Genomic DNA, 19,628 nt, shown 5'->3' on the forward strand with positions numbered 1-19,628 from the left:
AAACCTCTCACCACCATCCAGACTGACTGGGTTCTCCACCGAGTAACTACGTTATAATTAGTTACTAAACTAAAGTCTGTAGGCCTAGCATGTAATTGCTGAAATTCCACTGGATATGATGAGACCCCTGAAAATCCATAAAGCGCGCACACACACACACACACAACACACACACACACACACACACACACACACACACACACACACACACACACACACACACACCACTGTGTTCCCATTCAAAACGCTGCCATGCTGCTACAATAAGGAGTCATTGTGGCGTAGTGGTTACCTCGGCCACGACCTCTTCCCCTGCCGCGACCTTTGCCCCGACCCCTGAGACCACCACGGACACTACTGCCCTCACTGTGGACGCTGGACGTGTCATCGAAGAAATCCCGCTCTCTCCTCCAGCCTACACACACACACACACACACACACACACACACACACACACACACTTTTACAGGAAACGGTTTGTGTAGGACATAATGTATCTGCCACCTTTTTGAAGCCAGTACACTGGGCCACTGCTGACAGTTAGACAGTTACTAAACAGTTAGACAGTTACTAAACAGTTAGACAGTTACTAAACAGTTAGACAGTTACTGCTGAAGTTTACTCTACTGCTGACGGGTAACGCACTGCTGACGTTTACCGTATTCTCACTTCCTACTTCCTTTCAAACTATTACAAATAAAACAATAAATGTTAGAAAAATGAGAGTCGTGCACCAACTAAAAGCAGAAATGAGTCCGTGTGACTGTGCAAAAGGTGAATCAGTGTTGTGATCACTGCTTGCATCACCAAAAGAGGTCGTGGACAGGGATGACCAACACTTCACTGGGCCTGCAGATTATCTGCTCAATCTGAAGGATCGCACACTGCCACATACGTAATACAGGATCATTACCTCCAAGAATAAATGACAGAATCTAATATTTTAGTATCCGTCTCAGATTTGGTTCTCTTTATCTGCTTTTAGGACATGTGTAATAATCTGGTGAAATTCACCTAGAAATATTGAAACATCTAAAGGGTTCATACATTTTCAAGCAGCGGAGTATCTGGTCAGGAACATTCACAGCGGGGACACAGGTAAACCCCTGTGTTCATGTCCCAGGTGGACTAATGGGTGTATGCATGTGCAAGTGCACGTGTGTGTGTGTGTGTGTGAGGGTGTGAGGGCGTGAGGGTGTGTGTGAGGGCGTGAGGGTGTGTGTGAGGGTGTGTGTGAGGGCATGAGGGTGTGTGTGAGGGCGTGAGGGTGTGTGTGTGTGTGAGGGCGTCAGGGTTTGTGTGAGGGCGTGAGGGTGTGTGTGAGGGTGTGTGTGAGGGCATGAGGGTGTGTGTGAGGGTGTACGTGTGTGGGGCGTGTATATAGACTGGAGTAAGTGTGACCTCCTCTCCTGCGTGGGGCGCTGCTGTGCGTCTCCTCCCGGTCCTGCTCGTTGGGGAGGTTGGCTGGTTCCTGCTGGGCTTCACGGTTCTCCTTACTGTCACTGCCATCACTGCTGCTCTCCTTCTCAGGCCTCTCCCCCGCTCCATCTCTCTTCCTCTCCCCACGCCCCGCCCACGAGCGCCGGCCCTGCGTGTTGATGGCGTTCAGCTGCTGCTGGGAGGGGCAACACGTCAGTCCCCCATCAACAAAACTACAGTTCACACACTCACACACGAACAGTGTGGTCTGGGGACCAGCCTGCTGCCGTTCACATGGGGGTGGGGCAGTGTTGCCAGGAAACCAAAGCCAAGACACTGAAACAGTTAGCATGGTGAACCTGCACTGTATCCACTGTATTACAGGACCTCGGGTCACGGTCAAATGTCTCGCAATGATCGGCCTGTATCCCCGAGCAGGTCAGACCGGGTGTGTGTGGCGCTTTGAAAGAACTCTCAACACACACCAGTCAAAGTGCTCTCATAGCAATGACACAGAAACCACCGCAGTAACGAGACACACAGCCTCTCGTGTTGGGGGCGGAGCCCACACACATACACTCATGCAACACAGTTCCTCCAATCAGCAATCAGAACAAAAACTAACAACCTGGAACAGGTTCCCTCACCTCTTTATTGGCTAGTTCTCCAGGGGTGGGCCAGTTCGTGATGTCACTGAAGTCACCTGACTGCAAGAGGAAAAAATGATAACAAATATTTAATTAAAACACACACACACACACACACACACACACACATACACACACAAATATAGAACAATTATTTAAAGTGTGCACTAAATTGAAAATTCCACAACCATGTCATTGGCGGGGGCTGGTAGCATTACTGAGCCTTAACATTGTCATACTGTGAGAACCAGACGGACTGAGCAGAACCAGACGGACTGAGCAGAACCAGACGGACTGTGAGAACCAGACGGACTGAGCAGAACCAGACGGACTGAGCAGAACCAGACGGACTGAGCAGAACCAGAACCCACAGAAAGAGGAACAGCTCAGCCTACATCACAGCACCATCTACACACTCAACCCCCAATTTGTGGAGTTAAAAAAAAAACAAGTTGCGTAAAAGTTCTTTTTAAACAGTATTTTAATGTTACTCATGTCAGACGGTGATTCTTCTGGCCCACGAATACGACACCACAGAAACCACAGCAGACATGAAAAGCACTCTTATCTTCATTCTTCTGATGATGATGTCGTACTGAAAACTGACCCTCCTGGGTTCATGTTGCAAGGAGCCAGCCAGTGGGCCACTACTGAGGACACCTGTCTCCAGTTCCACCTGTCTCCAGTTCCACCTGTCTCCAGCTCAAACTGTCTCCAGCTCAAACTGTCTCCAGCTCAAACTGTCTCCAGCTCCACCTCCACGTCCAGGTTCTGTCTTTCTGACCATGACGGGCAATGGACTTAGTGGATTTGCTGAGTCACTGCATGTGTCACTATGGAAACCATTTTTAGCCCCGCCCTGTCCTTTAGCACTGTCGATGATGCCCTTTCCTTGACAACTGAGACGCCAAACACATTTCCAAAATTCCGAGTAGCATATCAAGTTATGGTGGAGTCCCAGTGTAGACGAGGAACACATATTAGCACCTGCTGTTAGCACTGTGTGTGTGTGTGTGTCTGATAGTGTGAGGTAAAAAGACTAGTTTGAGTTTGTGTGACAGAGTCAGAGAGTGTGAGGTAAAAAGACTAGTGTGTGTGTGTGTGTGTGTGTGTGTGTGCGCGCGCGTCAGAGTGTGTGAATGACAGGGTCAGACAGTGTGAGGTAAAAGGCTAATGTTTGTGTGTGTGTGTGTGTGTGTGTGTGTGTGTGTGTGTGTGAATGACAGGGTCACACAGTGTGAGGTAAAAGGCTAATGTTTGTGTGTGTGTGTGTGTGTGTATGACAGGGTCACACAGTGTGAGGTAAAAGGCTAATGTTTGTGTGTGTGTGTGTGAGAATGATGGGGTCAGACAGTGTGAGGTAAAGGGCTAATGTTTGTGTGTGTGTGAATGACAGGGTCACACAGTGTGAGGTAAAAGGCTAATGTTTGTGTGTGTGTATGACAGGGTCACACAGTGTGAGGTAAAAGGCTAATGTTTGTGTGTGTGTGTGTGTGTGAGAATGACGGGGTCAGACAATGTGAGGTAAAAGGCTAATGTTTGTGTGTGTGTGTGTATGACAGGGTCAGACAGTGTGAGGTAAAGGGCTAATGGTTGTGTGTGTGTGTGAATGACAGGGTCACACAGTGTGAGGTAAAAGGCTAATGTTTGTGTGTGTGTGTGTGTGTGTGTGTGTGTGTGTGTGTGTGTGTGTGTGTGTGTGTGTGTTGTTCCTATAGGGTCCAGGAGGAGCCCATGTCAGATCAGGCCATAACAGGGTCACATGAATTACACTCTGAATTAGTAATGAAGTCATTCACATGGTTGTGGGGTTTCAGAGGGCCCTCCCCCCTGTGACGGTAAGGTTCACCATGTATTATCAGAAACCCTCTCTGACACTTGTCAACATTATTCTCATTAGTATTCAAACACTTATATTTGCAGTGTCACAGTCCACTCACAGTTAAGTAAGTAAGTAAAAAGTAAGTAAGTAAGTAAGTAAGTAAGTAAGTAAGTAAAATACATTTATATAGCACTTTTCACAGGCACAAGCCACAAAGTGCTTTACAACGGAAAATAAAATAAAATAAATCAAAGACACAAAAACACACACTATAAAACAGAAATAAAATACAGTGTACAAGGTCAACGGCTGCAACCTCCACCACTAACTAAACGCCTGCGTAAAAAGGAAAGTCTTTAGCTGTTTTTTAAAAGTATCTACAGTGTCAGCTGATCTTAAATGTGGAGGAAGTGTGTTCCACAGTTTTGGAGCAACCACCTTAAATGCTCGGTCTCCACGAGTCTTTAGACATGAGCGTGGCACAGACAGTAAACTCAGGTTGTTTGACCTGAGTAATCGTGATGAAGTGTAGGGGTGGAGCAGGTCAGCGACATACACAGGAGCTGTGTTGTGTAGTGCTCTGTATGTTAAAGTTAAAATCTTGAACTGGATCCTGAAATCTACAGGAAGCCAGTGTAAGGATTTTAAAATGGGTGTTATGTGAGACCGTCTGCTTGACTTGGTCAGTAACCTCGCTGCAGCGTTTTGAATTATCTGTAAACGTCCACGAGCTGATACACTGAGAGATGAAAACAAGGCATTACAGTAGTCTATGCGAGATGAAATAAACGCATGGATCAGCATCTCTAGATCTGCTGTTGAAACCATAGATCTCAGTTTACTGATATTTCTCAAGTGGAAGAAACAGGATCTTGACAGCTGTTTAACATGAGAATCAAATGCTAAAGACTGATCGAAGATAACTCCCAGATTTCGGAGGCTAGTGTGGACAGCAGAGGAAAGAAGCCCAAGATTTTGCTTAATCGTTTGACTAAGCCTATCAGGAGCAATGATCAATACCTCAGTCTTGTTGTCATTTAGCTGTAGGAAGTTATTTGAGGTCCATTCTCTGATTGATTGAAGACAATCTAATAGCCTAGACAAACTATGAACCTCACTTGGTTTAAAAGAGAAATAAAGCTGAATATCATCAGCAAATAAATGATAGGAAATATTAAAACTATTTAAAATCTGCCCCAAAGGTAACATATACAAAGAAAACAACAAAGGCCCTAAAACTGAACCCTGTGGAACCCCACAGGTTAATGGGGTTGCCTCAGACGTGTAATCTCCCATCGTAACTGAGAAACTTCTCCCAGTGAGATAAGAAATAAACCAATCAAGTGCTGTTCCAGATATGCCCACCCAGTCACGTAACCTATTTATCAGTATTTCATGATCAATGGTATCAAACGCAGAACTGAGATCCAGCAGCACCAACACAGAGCAGTCACCAACATCAGCAGACATTAAAAGATCATTTGAGACCCTCAGGAGAGCAGTCTCTGTAGAATGCCTCTTCCGAAACCCAGATTGTAAAGAGTCGTAGCAATTGTGATTTTCTAAAACTGTAATCAGTTGGTTTGCCACCACCTTCTCTAAAATTTTGGATAAGAAAGGAAGCTTAGATATAGGCCTATAGTTCTTAAGCACAGCCGGGTCTAAATTTGATTTCTTTAAAAGAGGCTGAACAGTGGCGTGTTTAAAATAAGATGGAAAGCAACCTGTTAACAGTGAGGAATTTACAATGGCCAATATAGCAGGGCCAACGGTAGGTAAGACCTTCAACAATAATGAAGAGGGTATCACATCCACGGAGCTACTTGATGGCTTTAGCCTCACAATTACATCCAGCAGATCATCTAAGCTGATAGGCTGAAAGGAATCCAAAACAGTAAGAGAAGGTGGGCGGCTAGAAGAGGAAACACCTGCCACTGGCTTAATGCTGGACCTAATGTCCATGACCTTCTCCACAAAAAACACATGAAACCTATTACAGTCATTGACTGAAAGACATGGCAGCGCTACAGGAGGAGGAGCTACAATATTGTTTATGGTATTAAATAAAATCTTTGGGTTTCTTTTGGAGAGTAAAATTTGATTCACAAAAAAGGAGGACCTAGCATCCTTTACTAGATCATTAAAAGAGATGCGAAGCTCCTTTAGGTACAGACGATGTACTTCCAAACCCGTAGCTTTCCAAAGTCTCTCAGATCTACGACACTTCTGTCTTAAAGAACGAACTTCATCAGTCATCCATGGAGTTTTGTTAATGATAGGCCTAGACCTAGTCTTTAGAGGAGCCACCTTGTCCAGTAACAGGGAACACTCTTCATTAAAAGACTGCATTAAAGACTCGACGTTGCTACAGTTTGGATTTAAATCACAGCAGAAGTTAGCCGAAAACTGGTTTACTGATTCTTGACTGATGGAACGAGTGAGCGTCGTTCTTTTTGTACAGAGAGGGTCAGTATTTCCAGAGAGATTAAAGAAAATACATTTGTGATCACTAATCAAAAAATCTTCACAACACACGTGATCAACGTGTAAACCCAAAGAAAACACAAGGTCTAAAGTATGCCCACCTGTATGAGTGGCACCAGTAATAAACTGTTTAAAATTGAAGGATTCAACAATATTAAGAAATTCCATAGCAGCACTATCCAGGTTATTATCAATATGTAAGTTAAAATCACCCAGCAATAAAACTTTGTCCATCTTTATAATAGATGTCAGAAAATCAGTAAATTCACATAAGAACTGACCTGCTGGACCAGGAGGACGGTAGACTAAAATGCAGTAAAACGGATTGATCTTACCAACTTTCATCAGTTGCAGTTCAAAAGTGGAGACGTGGTCAGAGCTCACTAGCTGGGAGAAATACCGGTTTTTCCAAACCACAGCAAGCCCACCACCACGACCAGACTGACGTGGAGTCCCAATAAAAGACTCAAACAAAACAAAAAAATCAACAATTAACAAAAAAATCCACCCACACATACAGAACACAGTGAACCCACACAAAAAGCAGTGCCTTGTGATTGGCTAACACTGACCCCTGCTCAAGTAATGTGTGTTAGAGATGCCTTGTGACAACGGAAACCTCTAGGCATCCAACTCTGCTCCAATGGATGCAACAATTAAGGCAGGTTTTAGATACTGTTTGCAGTCATCTCCATGGTTTACTTTCTAGTTCCAGGGCTCTATGACATCAGCATTCTAGTTCCAGGGCTTTATGACATCAGCATTCTAGTTCCAGGGCTTTATGACATCCGCATTCTAGTTCCAGGGCTCTATGACATCAGCATTCTAGTTCCAGGGCTCTATGACATCAGCATTCTAGTTCCAGGGCTTTATGACATCAGCATTCTAGTTCCAGGGCTTTATGACATCCGCATTCTAGTTCCAGGGCTCTATGACATCCGCATTCTAGTTCCAGGGCTCTATGACATCAGCATTCTAGTTCCAGGGCTCTATGACATCAGCATTCTAGTTCCAGGGCTTTATGACATTAGCAAGCACCAATCACCCACCTTGCTGGACTTCCTGGAGCGGGGCTTGCTGGCACGCACCACTTTGGCAGGGTTCTGAGGGTCTGCAGACAAAGAGCACATGGCAGAGGACATCACCACCATGTTTGTTTTGTGACTGAAAAAGTCAGTGAGAGGGAGAGGGGCGTTAGAGTTTTTCAATACGCCATTCAAACTGTAACTGTAAAGTTGTTATTACTGCCAATACTTACAACAGCAACTATAATGATACTGGTGGTGATAGTGTTGTTATTGTTATTATTACTACACGAATGCTTCTTTGTATAGCCATGCCAATAAAGACATTTTTTACTTGAGGTGAGAGAAAGAGATGACCAGGAAAGTGAGAGCGATAGAGAAAGAGAGAGAGAGCGGGAGAGACAGAGAGAGCAGTAGAGAGAGAGGTGTAGAGAGAGAGGTAGAGAAAGAGGTAGAGAGAGAGAGAGGTCACACAGTGCAAATAGATCAGAGAGGAGCAGATCGGTGGATGTGTGCTGGGAGCAGGTGGACCATATCAAGAAGCTCTGGTGGAATCAAACTCGCACACAGCCAGTGTCTCCTGAGGGGAGAATCAGAGGTACTGCAGTGTTGCTCAGAGCCGCAGGGCCGTGTGTTCTAGTGTCGGCTTCACAACTACGACTACACCAATAAACGACAAGAGAATGTGGGTGGTGTCCCTGTCTCTGATGCTTCACGCCTCCCCACCAGCTCCTAAACACTCAAATATGTACATGACTTTTCTGAGAAAACACTGTGGAATGTCTTCATAACTCCTCACATCTCAGTCACACGATGAAATGACACTGGGCGCTCTGATAATGCTGATAATTGTTGCAATTTGTTAAAATGTCTCCATAACTCAAGCTCTCAGAGTCCGTGTTCTCTCACAGGTGAGATTCTTACTTTTTGAAAACAATTATGGATCTGTAGTTTGAACCAGGATTTTGTAACTAGAATGATAAATTCCCAAGAGTGTTAGTGGCTTCCACAGAGAACAGCAGCTCAGCTGCTGATAAACTGCAGGATTGTAAGTAGCCCAGATATCTGCACTAGAGCTCACAGAAGAGCACCACCCCATGGTTCCACAGAGCACAGGACGTGTGCGGGACAGCGAGCTCCCCGCCATCACGCTGACCCATGTTGTCAGGGCAGTCAGCCAGCAGCACAGCACCACGAGCAGAGAGGGGGGGGGGGGGGGGGGGGGGGGGGCGCTTCAGCTGCGGTACAAGGTCAGCTGCCCACGCTGGTGGATGATTAACCTTCAGCACGATGGTAGCTCGGCACGCGTGCTCATGGTGGTCAGGGGGCAGAGATGTGGGTCACACACACACACACACACACACACACACACACACACACACACACACTATAAGGCCCTACAGAGGTGGGGACAGTGTCGTGTGGCCTGGGTCTGCTAACTAGGGTTGCAACGGTATGAGATTTTCACGGTATGATAACCGTCTCAGAAAATACCGCGGTATCACGGTTATCACGGTATCACAGTTAGTTTGTATATTATTAAAAGATACACTGACCCTTAAAGAAATTACAAGTTTTTTTTGTTCAATTAACTATTTATTGTAGAAACCTGGAACTATTGTATACAAAATGTCTCCTTTAAAAAAATAAGCTGTACACATGTTTAAATAAATACTGCAAAATTAGATAAACCTAAATCATGGATTTCAGTACAATTATTTAAGTTTAAATTATTTAATATCTGATAAACTCAACCTGGGTCAGTGTCTGATCAACAACTGTTGTAAACGTCCGTTGTACTGCCAAGTTAGAATATAACCAGATACTGCAGAAAGAGAGGATTTATTTCTGACATGACCCTCACAATAGAGATTTCTATTTTAAGGCTTTCACACCGAGTCTGGTTTTAACATATGAAAAACAGGCACGTAAAATTTTGAAAATGAACGCATGTAAATTAATGGCATCTTTCACATCCAGTGAAAGCAAGGACCTTAAAAATCTATGGATTTACACTTTCACTAGTGACCGTAGCGCGCGACTCGGCACAGTTCTTTTGTATTACGTTAACAAATACGAGCCTCTTGTAATTCCAGGACGAAACACGAGAGAACGTGAAGACGTTAAGACTGGGCGTTTTGAAAATAAACAACCATTAAATAATTTAATAAAAAGCGAATTATTTTGAGTATATGTATAAATATTTAACTTAATTAAGTTTAAGGTGCTGGGAAATATTGAAACGGACCTTTAAAGTTACGTACAAGTGCTTTAATTCCACCTTATAAAGGTGTATGAACCCTGCAAACATGACTTTGTTCATTGCGCTGAGGCGCGACGCGCGCAAAGTTACAAAATTCGAGACGTGCACGACCTCGCGAATCGACAGCGCGCGAGACCCGCGCTCACCGGCGGAGCCACCGCGATTACGTCATTTTCGCCGCTGATTTTAGTTAAGCTTTTTTTTTGTTAAAAAATTTGTTAAGTCTAATGCACTTTCTGCCATTCTCACTGCTGTGTGCTTAGTAGCTGAACCGGAGCGGAGTTGCGCATGCGCGGGTCAGTTTCTCCGCTGGCTTGCTTTTTACCGGTAATAAGCAAACGCACACGGTATGATAACCGTGCATTTTAATACCGTGGTATACCGTGAAACCGGTTACCGCTGCAACCCTACTGCTAACCTCTCACCACTGTACCCTTGCAGTTAACCAGCTGGGGGGGGCAGTGGTCGTTACATAGAGTAACAGTATTTCAACACTGAGTACTTGTAAGTATTTCCCAACCAAGGTTCTACAGCTCAGCTGTGTTTCAGAAGGACTGGTCTGCTTGTGCTGCTGTGTCAACAGCAGGCAAATCTCACAGTCCATCTCACAGTTAAACACATGAACAAACCTGCAAGTGCAGCCTTAGAGTGAGCATCTAAAGCTCACACACACACACACACACACACACACACACACACACACACACACACACACACACACACACACACACAACCAACAAAACCAGTTCTCTTTCTATGTCAAAGACGGGGGAGGAGAGCACATTAAATGTGAGGGGATTATGCATGCGGACCGAGTGCCGCCCATCTCGGGGAGTGTCAGGGGTCATTTATCACAGTGGCCAGGATGTCTGGGACGATAAGGCGTTGGGTGCTAGCTGACAGCGCGGGGCGTGACGGTTATCCTACGCAAAACCAACTGATACTCACTGGTATCTGGCCGTGACTTCACACTACCAAAAGCAGGACAACTACACCCAAATGAGAGGGACTCACCATTTCAAACAGAGCCTGGGGGGGTGGGGGTCAGCTCAACACTCCTCTCACTCTAAACCCTAAACTGTGTATCTAGACACACTTAGGCATGCTAAACCATGCAAATATTAACGTTAATTATATGCAGATCAAGCGCAATATTTAAGCCAGAGAATACCACGTATGAACAACAAAAGCTCTTAATCAAACAGCAGCCACGCCCCCCAGCACACTTACACTAGCAGCTCGTAGCTGCAGCACAGGCTATAGGCTCTGAAGTGTGTCCAGCTGCCTCGTAGTATTACATGTTCTTAAAGAACACAGTGACTAGGGCCACTGCTGAACACAGTGTTCCCTTTAACAAGTAACACGAGAGCACCAGCTACTGCTAAAGGCCCCCCACTCATTTCACATTATAACACACATGCTAAAAAAGCACCGCAGGACCAGCCCAGCACCCGCGGGACCAGCCCAGCACCTGCGGGACCAGCCCAGCACCCGCGGGACCAGCCCAGCACCTGCGGGACCAGCCCAGCACCTGCGGGACCAGCCCAGCACCTGCGGGACAATCCCAGCACCTGCGGGACCAGCCCAACACCTGCGGGATCAGCCCAACACCTGCGGGACCAGCCCAACACCTGCGGGACCAGCCCAACACCTGCGGGACCAGCCCAGCACCGCGGGACCAGCCCAGCACCTGCGGGACCAGTCCAACACCTGCGGGACCAGTCCAACACCTGCGGGACCAGCCCAGCACCGCGGGACCAGCCCAGCACCGCGGGACCAGCCCAGCACCTGCGGGACCAGCCCAGCACCTGCGGGACCAGCCCAACACCTGCGGGACCAGCCCAGCACCTGCGGGACCAGCCCCCAGATTTGGCCTGATTACTATGAAATTAATAGCCAAATAACAATAGCAGGCAGAGCCCAACAGAATGGCCCATGTTATCTGTGGAACATCATTCATCTGCTCCTGTGATTCACCCGAGACCGGTCAGGTGTACAGCAGACACACAGCTGTCCTGAGTGTGCCCAGCGGGGTCCTGAGTGTGCCCAGCGGGGTCCTGAGCGTGCCCAGCGGGGTCCTGAGCGTGCCCAGCGGGGTCCTGAGCGTGCCCAGCGGGGTCCTGAGCGTGCCCAGCGGGGTCCTGTCCTGCTACCCCGGAACACACAGTGAGGTCAGGCCCTGGCAACAGGCTACATTGCTGCCATGTGGGTGATAAAGTGCAACTCCTTTAATACATGTGTGCTTGGTCCTTTGCTGAAACCATCAGCACCTTTTCAGGGTATCAGAGGGGATTTACACAGCATTAGACATTGAGCTCCAACACAGACGTTAACAGCTGTTACACACACACACACACACACACACACACACACACACACACACACACACACACACACACACACACACACACACACACACACCTATCTAAGGGCCAGGTTTACTTTAAACAAACTGCACAACACAGGTGCTAACAGGTGTGAAGTGTTCCATGTGTGTCTGAGCAGTGTGGGAAACCCACCCGCTGTGCCAGGTTCTGCTCACGGCCTCCACTGACCAAGGTCCAGAAGAACAGGTCCAGTTTGGCCCACTAGAGACCAAACTGCTGAGATGGGAGGAGGAGTGACTTCCAGGCAGGTTTCACTGCGAGCTTCCAAGGCCTTGGAGAGGTACATTTCACTTTAAACTAAATAAATTGATTTCTTCTGACCCACTGTCAAAACAAAGTCTTGCTTCTGCCAGATTTAGCTTGTTTATGACATTATGTATTATAACTAGTGCTGTCAATTCCAGGTGCCGCGATTAAAAGTCCTCACCAGGATTTTGCTCAAGCTTGCTAGATTTTCTAATTAGCAATCCAGGTAAAATTAGTGGAATCAACACAATCCAGGAAGCCTGAGCAAAATCCTGGTGAAGACTTTTAATCGCGGCACCTGGAATTGACAGCATATAACTTATTTTAAAAGGATATCCTTTACTCTAGTAGACATGGAGCAGGTTTGCATGCTTTAATAAATCAATCTAAGGAGGTGTGAAGGAGAATAAAGCATGCCTCCACGTCCTGCCAACACCTGCGCTCCCTCCATTAGCTCACACTAGCCGCTTCTGAGCACGTGACCACAGCACAAACTACACGCAGACCTGCACAGATTCACTAATCTTCAAGCTACAGTTTCTAAGAACTGCTGCATGTGCAGAGCACAAAGCCAGCATTCCAGGAACAGACCCACAGTGCTGGGAGACCTGCAGAGTGGCCACCTGTGGGACGGGGCCCGCAGTCCCGGCCCGGGACCCCAGGACCACAGCGCAGGAGGAAGACGCTATTCTGAATGCTACAGGGTTTACGCATTGCCCCTTCTCAGGAGCGATTCAGTGCCCTCTTTGTAAATAAGTAAATAAAGTATATGCAACCAGATTGACCCATAACTGAATGGAATAAAATTTAGCATGATCAGCAAAATTCAAATATAAAATAAAAATATTTACCCAAAAGTGTCAGTCTTTTGTTTGAAGTGTCACTACAAACACAGGAGATGACACTCACACATCTTCCTGTCATTTTGGGGACTCCCCCCGACTGGTGTGTGCAGGACGTGTTGAGCTGCACAACGAGGCAGAGACGCAGCCATGTCAGATTTGGCTCACGCCTCACCCCACACGTGTGCTAAGACACGTGAACCAGATGGTTCTAATCACGGAACTCCCTCCTCATGATGGGTCACTAGCACACAGCACTAGCACTGGGTAACAGTGTGTCCATCACTGTTTTGACATGGAAACAGAAAGCTATGCATGATTAAGATTTTAAAAAAAGTTCACCCTCATAGAAAACGTGGAGACCCACAGAATGCCTGACCTTCTTACTCGGCAGGAGCACACTGTCAGAATATCAAACTAGCAGATTACACTTGCAGGCATCAGAACTAAAAGAAGAACTATGAACTAAAACTCCTTGAGAAGAAGGGCTCTGACTGAAACTCTGCACTGAGGAAACTTTCAGAGTGCTTAAATATGACATGCAAATCTGGCCCACAAATCCAAGGCCTGGATTTTGTAATCCCCTGTAATTGATTAATTAAAAGATTAATGTAATTGGTGGGGCACTTTGTCATCACTTGAGTTCTGGATAAAGGGAGGGTGGAAAACCTGGAGGACTGGAATTTGAATCCCTCTGTGACAAAGTAACAGTAAGCATTAAGACGTTGTGAATACAGTACTGGGACAGGGAGATGAGCCCAGATTACAAACACTGCAGCAATGCAGCACCCACCTCAGCAAGTGGAGGAGAAACCGGCATTTGTAAAGTTATTTTTTATAAACAATGATACACAAAATTTATCATAAGTAATAATAATAAAACAATAAACGTATTGTTCAAGCTTAAACGTCTATTACTTACTAAGAAAAACATTCGAGCCATTATTCAGGATAAGGATACAGAACACTGGGGCAAAGCCCAAACACACACGCCGTTTACTAACGACGCGCATTTAACATCTAATCTAGGTAGAAACTGATGGGCTATTCAACACTCTGATAGGTAGATTACATGTTATGTGAAATGGGTGAGGACGTGACTGGACGACACCATGTGTACTGTAGAATTCACCAAGTTCGGTGCGTCAACACAACTTATTTCACATGCTACACTATTTTTAAAATAAATATCAGTAGTTTAGCCACGACCCCACGTCCCATCACAGACTGGGATTTAAACTTCAAAGTAACCGTAGTCAGATCAGCCTGCGTGTTGATGCCGTGCACCGCTCACAACTACCGACTCCGGGAGAGTTGCTGTTGTCAGCACTCCACGTGCTCGGTGCTGCAACTCGATCGGGCAGCGCGGGGGGTGGGGGTGGTTTGGTGGATGTGCGGCTGGGGGGACGTGGGGGAGGGGGTCCTCTTTGAGCCGCATCAGCAAGTCTGTCCCAATTCATCTAACGATGAGGCACAATGTCAATAAATTTTAAGGATGCATGCGACAGACATTTTAGACGGCAGTTAACTAGATGTGTGAGTACCGTGACTAGACGTGTAACTATACGTGTGAGTACCGTGACTAGACGTGTAACTACACGTGCGAGTACCGTGACTAGACGTGTAACTACACGTGCGAGTACCGTGACTAGACGTGTAACTACACGTGCGAGTACCGTGACTAGACGTGTAACTACACGTGCGAGTACCGTGACTAGACGTGTAACTACACGTGTGAGTACCGTGACTAGACGTGTAACTAGCTGTGAGTACCGTGACTAGACGTGTAACTACACGTGAGTACTGTGACTAGACGTGTAACTACACGTGAGTACTGTGACTAGACGTGTAACTACACGTGTGAGTACCGTGACTAGATGTGTAACTACACGTGTGAGTACCGTGACTAGATGTGTAACTAGACGTGAGTACCGTGACTAGACGTGTAACTACACGTGAGTATCGTGACTAGACGTGTAACTACACGTGTGAGTACCGTGACTAGACGTGTAACTACACGTGTGAGTACCGTGACTAGACGTGTAACTACACGTGTGAGTACCGTGACTAGACGTGAGTACCGTGACTAGACGTGTAACAAGACGTGAGTACCGTGAATGGACGTGTAACTACACGTGTAACTAGACGTGTGAGTACCGTGAGTTCGAGTAAAGACCTTATTTGGTCATACGTGAGGCGCGCTGCTCAAACCACATTACTTCTGTTTTTGTAAGGTGTTTAAATTAGCCAATGTGTCTGCATCGTGGGCAAACGTGATTTGATTATCTTTACAACCGTCACTGATTCTAACGCTACACGATTATTTTCACATAACGTATCAATTTTAAGATACGTGCAGTTCTGCAACGCTACAGCTGTCTGAACCAACAACCTGTAGCGAGCCAGCTAGCGGGCCGCTAACGCCGAACTAGCGACAGCAGCGCTCACACAGCCCCGCCATCACATCACCTAACACGGCCACAACACTAACGGCCGCACCGTGGTTCGCGTGTGAGCTAGCCGAGGCTCGAGACACCTCCTCGTGCCACCTATCGCGTGCACGACTCGACTGGGTGTGGAGTCGGCGCATGCGCAGCCGCACAGGCCACGCCCCCTCTTTTTCTGATTTGTCCTTTTCTGTCCATGTATGAATAACAAAACAAAAAAAACTCTTGACAGCAGATATGGGCATAAAGTTTCAATTCACAGAATTACGACCACGGCGCCCCCAAAAAACGAGCACGTTTGTGATTAAAACTGTAATAAACTTTTATCAGCCCGGATGAGCGGGCCGGGGCCGCGGCTGCAGGCGTGTGGGCCAGCGGGGAGGAGGACACGCGGTGGCGGGGGGGACCACGCCGAGCACACGCACCACCCGCTGGGGCTCCACAACACCCGGGCGTCTCCAGCCCCGGGGCCCGCACACACGTACCCGTGTCCCGGGAGGGGCTGGTCCAGCCCTGGGGGGGACATGTGGTCCTCGTCCACGGGTTCACTCTCGGCGGCGGCGCCTCCATCACCCGCTGCTTCTCGGCGTGTTCGCCCGCGTTGTCAGCGCCGGAGTTCCGCTCGGGTTCGTCACGCTCGGTGCTGGCCGGAGTGGTCGTCTCCGCCCGGGCGTGCGCGGCGCCCCGCTGCTGCCCCTCCTCGTGGCTCCGTCTCTCGGCCGCCCGAGGTCGCTCGTCGCCCGCGGTGTTCCCGTGCGCCTCTCTCAGCCGACGGGCCGTCCCGTCCGAGTCGCTCGCCACTGCGGCGGACATGGTGCACGATCGAGCCTGGAGGCGGCGTGAGCTGCCGGGGCTCCCCGGGCGGGCGGAGGCGAGGGCGAGTCGGGCGGAGGAAAAAGTGCGAGAGACGCGGTGGTGCGAGTTGACAGCAGCTCGGGGGAACACGCTGGAGTTTCCTCGGGTGTCGCCGACCTCAAAATGTCCTCGTTCCGGTTCGGTCCATCCGGGACGGGACGACAGACACGCAGTTGAGACAAAAAAAAACAACTTTCGCTTCGTTTCCAATCAACTTTTGCGTTTCGGCTGAGCTGCTGTTCACCTAAAAGGAAATACTACGAATAGCCACGAGTCATTGATCCAGCGGCGGGGGCTCTCTACTGCCCCGCGCGGCCGGGTGGCGGTAGTGCAGCGCGGGGTTGGGGAGGGACACGTGGCCTGACCCCGCACACTCGGGTCCGCACACCTGGCGACACCTCAACACTTCAGGGTTGGGGAGGGACACGTGGCCTGTCCCCACACACACCTGGTGACACCTCAACACTTGGGGCTGTCACAGATCACGTCGTCGTGCTCGCTGGTTTATTGTGGCATTCCCTGCAAAGTTCAGTTTGCCAAACGTAACACGTGGTTTAGATGCCGTTGTGTATTACCTTACACTTTACACGTACATCTTATCATAGAAATATGCCTGACGGTTCAATAATAATTTAGGGGTTTGTGTGCAAGCAAAAAAAATCAGATAAAAGCCATGTTGAAGCATTTCTAAAAGTCCTTTCACAAGAATTGAACCGCTAGGGGGCATATTTACACTACAGGGTGTACAAGCAGTGAATTTATGCCCGAGATTGGGCTCGAATAGCACATTTAATATTAGAGGAGTGAAGTCAACATGTTACGTGATTAAACGTCACGTCCTTTTTTATTTGATATTTCTTTAAGTGTATTAATACTGGAATTTTAATTACAGTGGAGAAACTAAAAACTGAATACGAAACAAAACGCAATGTAGGCTACATTTGAATCTGCTAATACTTGTATTTTATTTGACTACAGTATGGCATTAAAGAAAATCCCAAACATATAATTATTAATTAATTACACTTGATTATATCTTGGTGTTTGATTTCTTAGATTTACAAATGTTGGCATAGGTGTTCCAGCGAACTGCCTGATTTGCTCATCTGTGGATGATTCGGTCGGTGCTGTATAGGGTGGAGGAATGAGTAGATTCGGTCGGTGCTGTATAAGGTGGAGGAATGAGTGGAATGAGTCCTGCAGGATCAGAGATGTGAGCCCGTGTGATGTACTGGCACTACAGCTCAGGAGGAACTCATGTGTTATGACCTCTGCAAACACCAAAACACTGTCTGCTTTATACTTCTTCCTTTTTCAAGACACTTGGGCATGTAATACTGTCAAGCTTCAAGTACGAGTCCTCAGTGGTGGACTCATGACAGAACAAACGAACAAAAACCATGTTGTTCCAACCCTTCACAGCCATTCAGAGTGACGCAGTCCAGTGCAAGGCAGCCGATTCTGACCTCTTCACCTGTTGTGTATCAATAGTGGCTACAGTCTCACTCAGTAAATCCTGCTTCACCATATCTGACCGGCACCTTTGGGTGCTGTTCAATGCCCAAGATATTGAGTCTGACTCACTCTGCGGGAAACAACGCTACAGTGCCTGAACTATCTTGCTTAACTTTCCCTGAAGGGACCTGTGAAACATTACAGTATGGACCCAAAGGCTTACTGTACTCAACTGCTTCATTATCATAATAAAGGGTCCTAACCTGGGAGTCTCTGTCATGTGACTTATTTTGCATATGAACAAGCAAATCAAGGCGAGCTGCAACAGCTCTGGCTGTGAGACCAGAAGATGTGATCAACCTAAAGTGGTTTAGTGTGAGCGATCAACAACCATCACAGACAAAGGGAACCGGCCTAGACATGCAGGTGACAGAACTCAGTTTCATTCATACAACAAAGTTGAAACTGAGTGGTTTCATACTAGCGGCAGTAACAATAGTCAAACACAACTGACATAACATCCTTCACAGCAGGAGCTCAGGTGGGAGGCGGTATTTTCAAAGGTATATATGGTGCACTCCTCTATTGTTGGGGGTTCAGTCTAGCCCCACTGAATCTGCTTTTATTGTAATAAAGATTTACCATTTTTCATAAAGTTGAGATAATTCAACTTTGTTGGTCTGTCACCTGCATGTCTAGGCCGGTTCCCTTTGTGATGGTTGTAAGACGTACTTTGTTCTTACAGAACTTACAGCATCATCTGCACATGTTTTGGTGCACGTGTTATGCATGATACCGTATGGAAAGCTGTGTTCGCTTTTTTTCCTCTTTTTCTTGATATCAAGAATTTAATTCTTACATGTAAAAAATTAAATTCTTACTAGTAAAATTTTAATTCTAAGAATTACATTCTTGATATGAAAAATTTAATTAAAAAAAAGTGATAATTAATTTTGAATGGGGAAATATTTTTACATGTAAGAATTAAATTTTTACTAGTAATAATGCAATTCTTACATGTAAAAATTTACTTTTTACTAGTAAAAAATCTGAATTAAATTTTTACTAGTAAGAATTATATTTTTGATATCACTTCTATTCAAAAAATGATCAATTATCAAAAAATTATCAGTTATCAAAAAATTCTATTTTTGAAACTAGCTAGCTATATACCGAGAGCATTGCTAAGGCAGTTTTCTAGCTAGCTAACCATGTATACAATGATAATGTCGGACCTATTTTAACAAATACAAAGAGACCGTTTGCTGCAGGATATTGTTAGATTTTTCATTAAGGTAAATGACTAGTAGGCCTATGAAAACAGCGTTTTACCTCCACGTGTTTCCTTCCTTCGTATAAGACACAGGCTGTGTTCGAAATAGATTACTACATACTGGATACTGCATACTGGACTCAGTATATACTGGATACTGCATACTGGTCCTCGTAGTAGTATGCAGTACAGTTTCCAGTATGCGACAAAAGCAAAGCACACTACGGGGTCACGTGATCGTAGCAGTACACCATGTAGACAGCTCTGTTCGCGTACTGGAATATTTTGCGGAAGTAGTAGGTCATCCGGGTATGTTTCACGTACTGGAAATTTTCATTTTGGTCACATACTGCATACGGCATACTGATTTGGGGCTCGATCAGTATGCCAGTAGTATGTAGTAGACTATTTCGAACACAGCCCAAATTTTATGGGACTGAGGCAAGCAGAGAAGACACTTGAA

General features: G+C 46.5%; 1 protein-coding gene across 2 annotated transcripts in view; it reads right to left on the bottom strand.

Moving 5' to 3' along the window:
* larp1b (La ribonucleoprotein 1B) overlaps positions 1-16,724 on the bottom strand; it is a 34,562-nt gene extending 17,838 nt beyond the window's left edge. The window contains exons 1-5 of one of the 2 annotated variants that reach the window (XM_076979068.1): positions 16,068-16,724; positions 7,422-7,483; positions 2,067-2,126; positions 1,402-1,612; positions 293-415 (exon numbers count right to left, since the gene is read on the bottom strand). In XM_076979068.1, coding sequence (XP_076835183.1) covers positions 293-415; positions 1,402-1,612; positions 2,067-2,126; positions 7,422-7,483; positions 16,068-16,395 — 784 coding nt within the window. In that variant the 5' untranslated portion in view covers positions 16,396-16,724. Of the gene's footprint in view, positions 1-292; positions 416-1,401; positions 1,616-2,066; positions 2,127-7,421; positions 7,484-16,067 lie in introns of both variants that reach the window. The other variant, XM_076979067.1, reaches the window with a different exon arrangement.
* Positions 16,725-19,628: the final 2,904 nt, after the last annotated feature.

The sequence above is a fragment of the Brachyhypopomus gauderio genome, chromosome 17 (assembly GCF_052324685.1).
Source record: "Brachyhypopomus gauderio isolate BG-103 chromosome 17, BGAUD_0.2, whole genome shotgun sequence".
Lineage (NCBI taxonomy): Eukaryota > Metazoa > Chordata > Actinopteri > Gymnotiformes > Hypopomidae > Brachyhypopomus > Brachyhypopomus gauderio.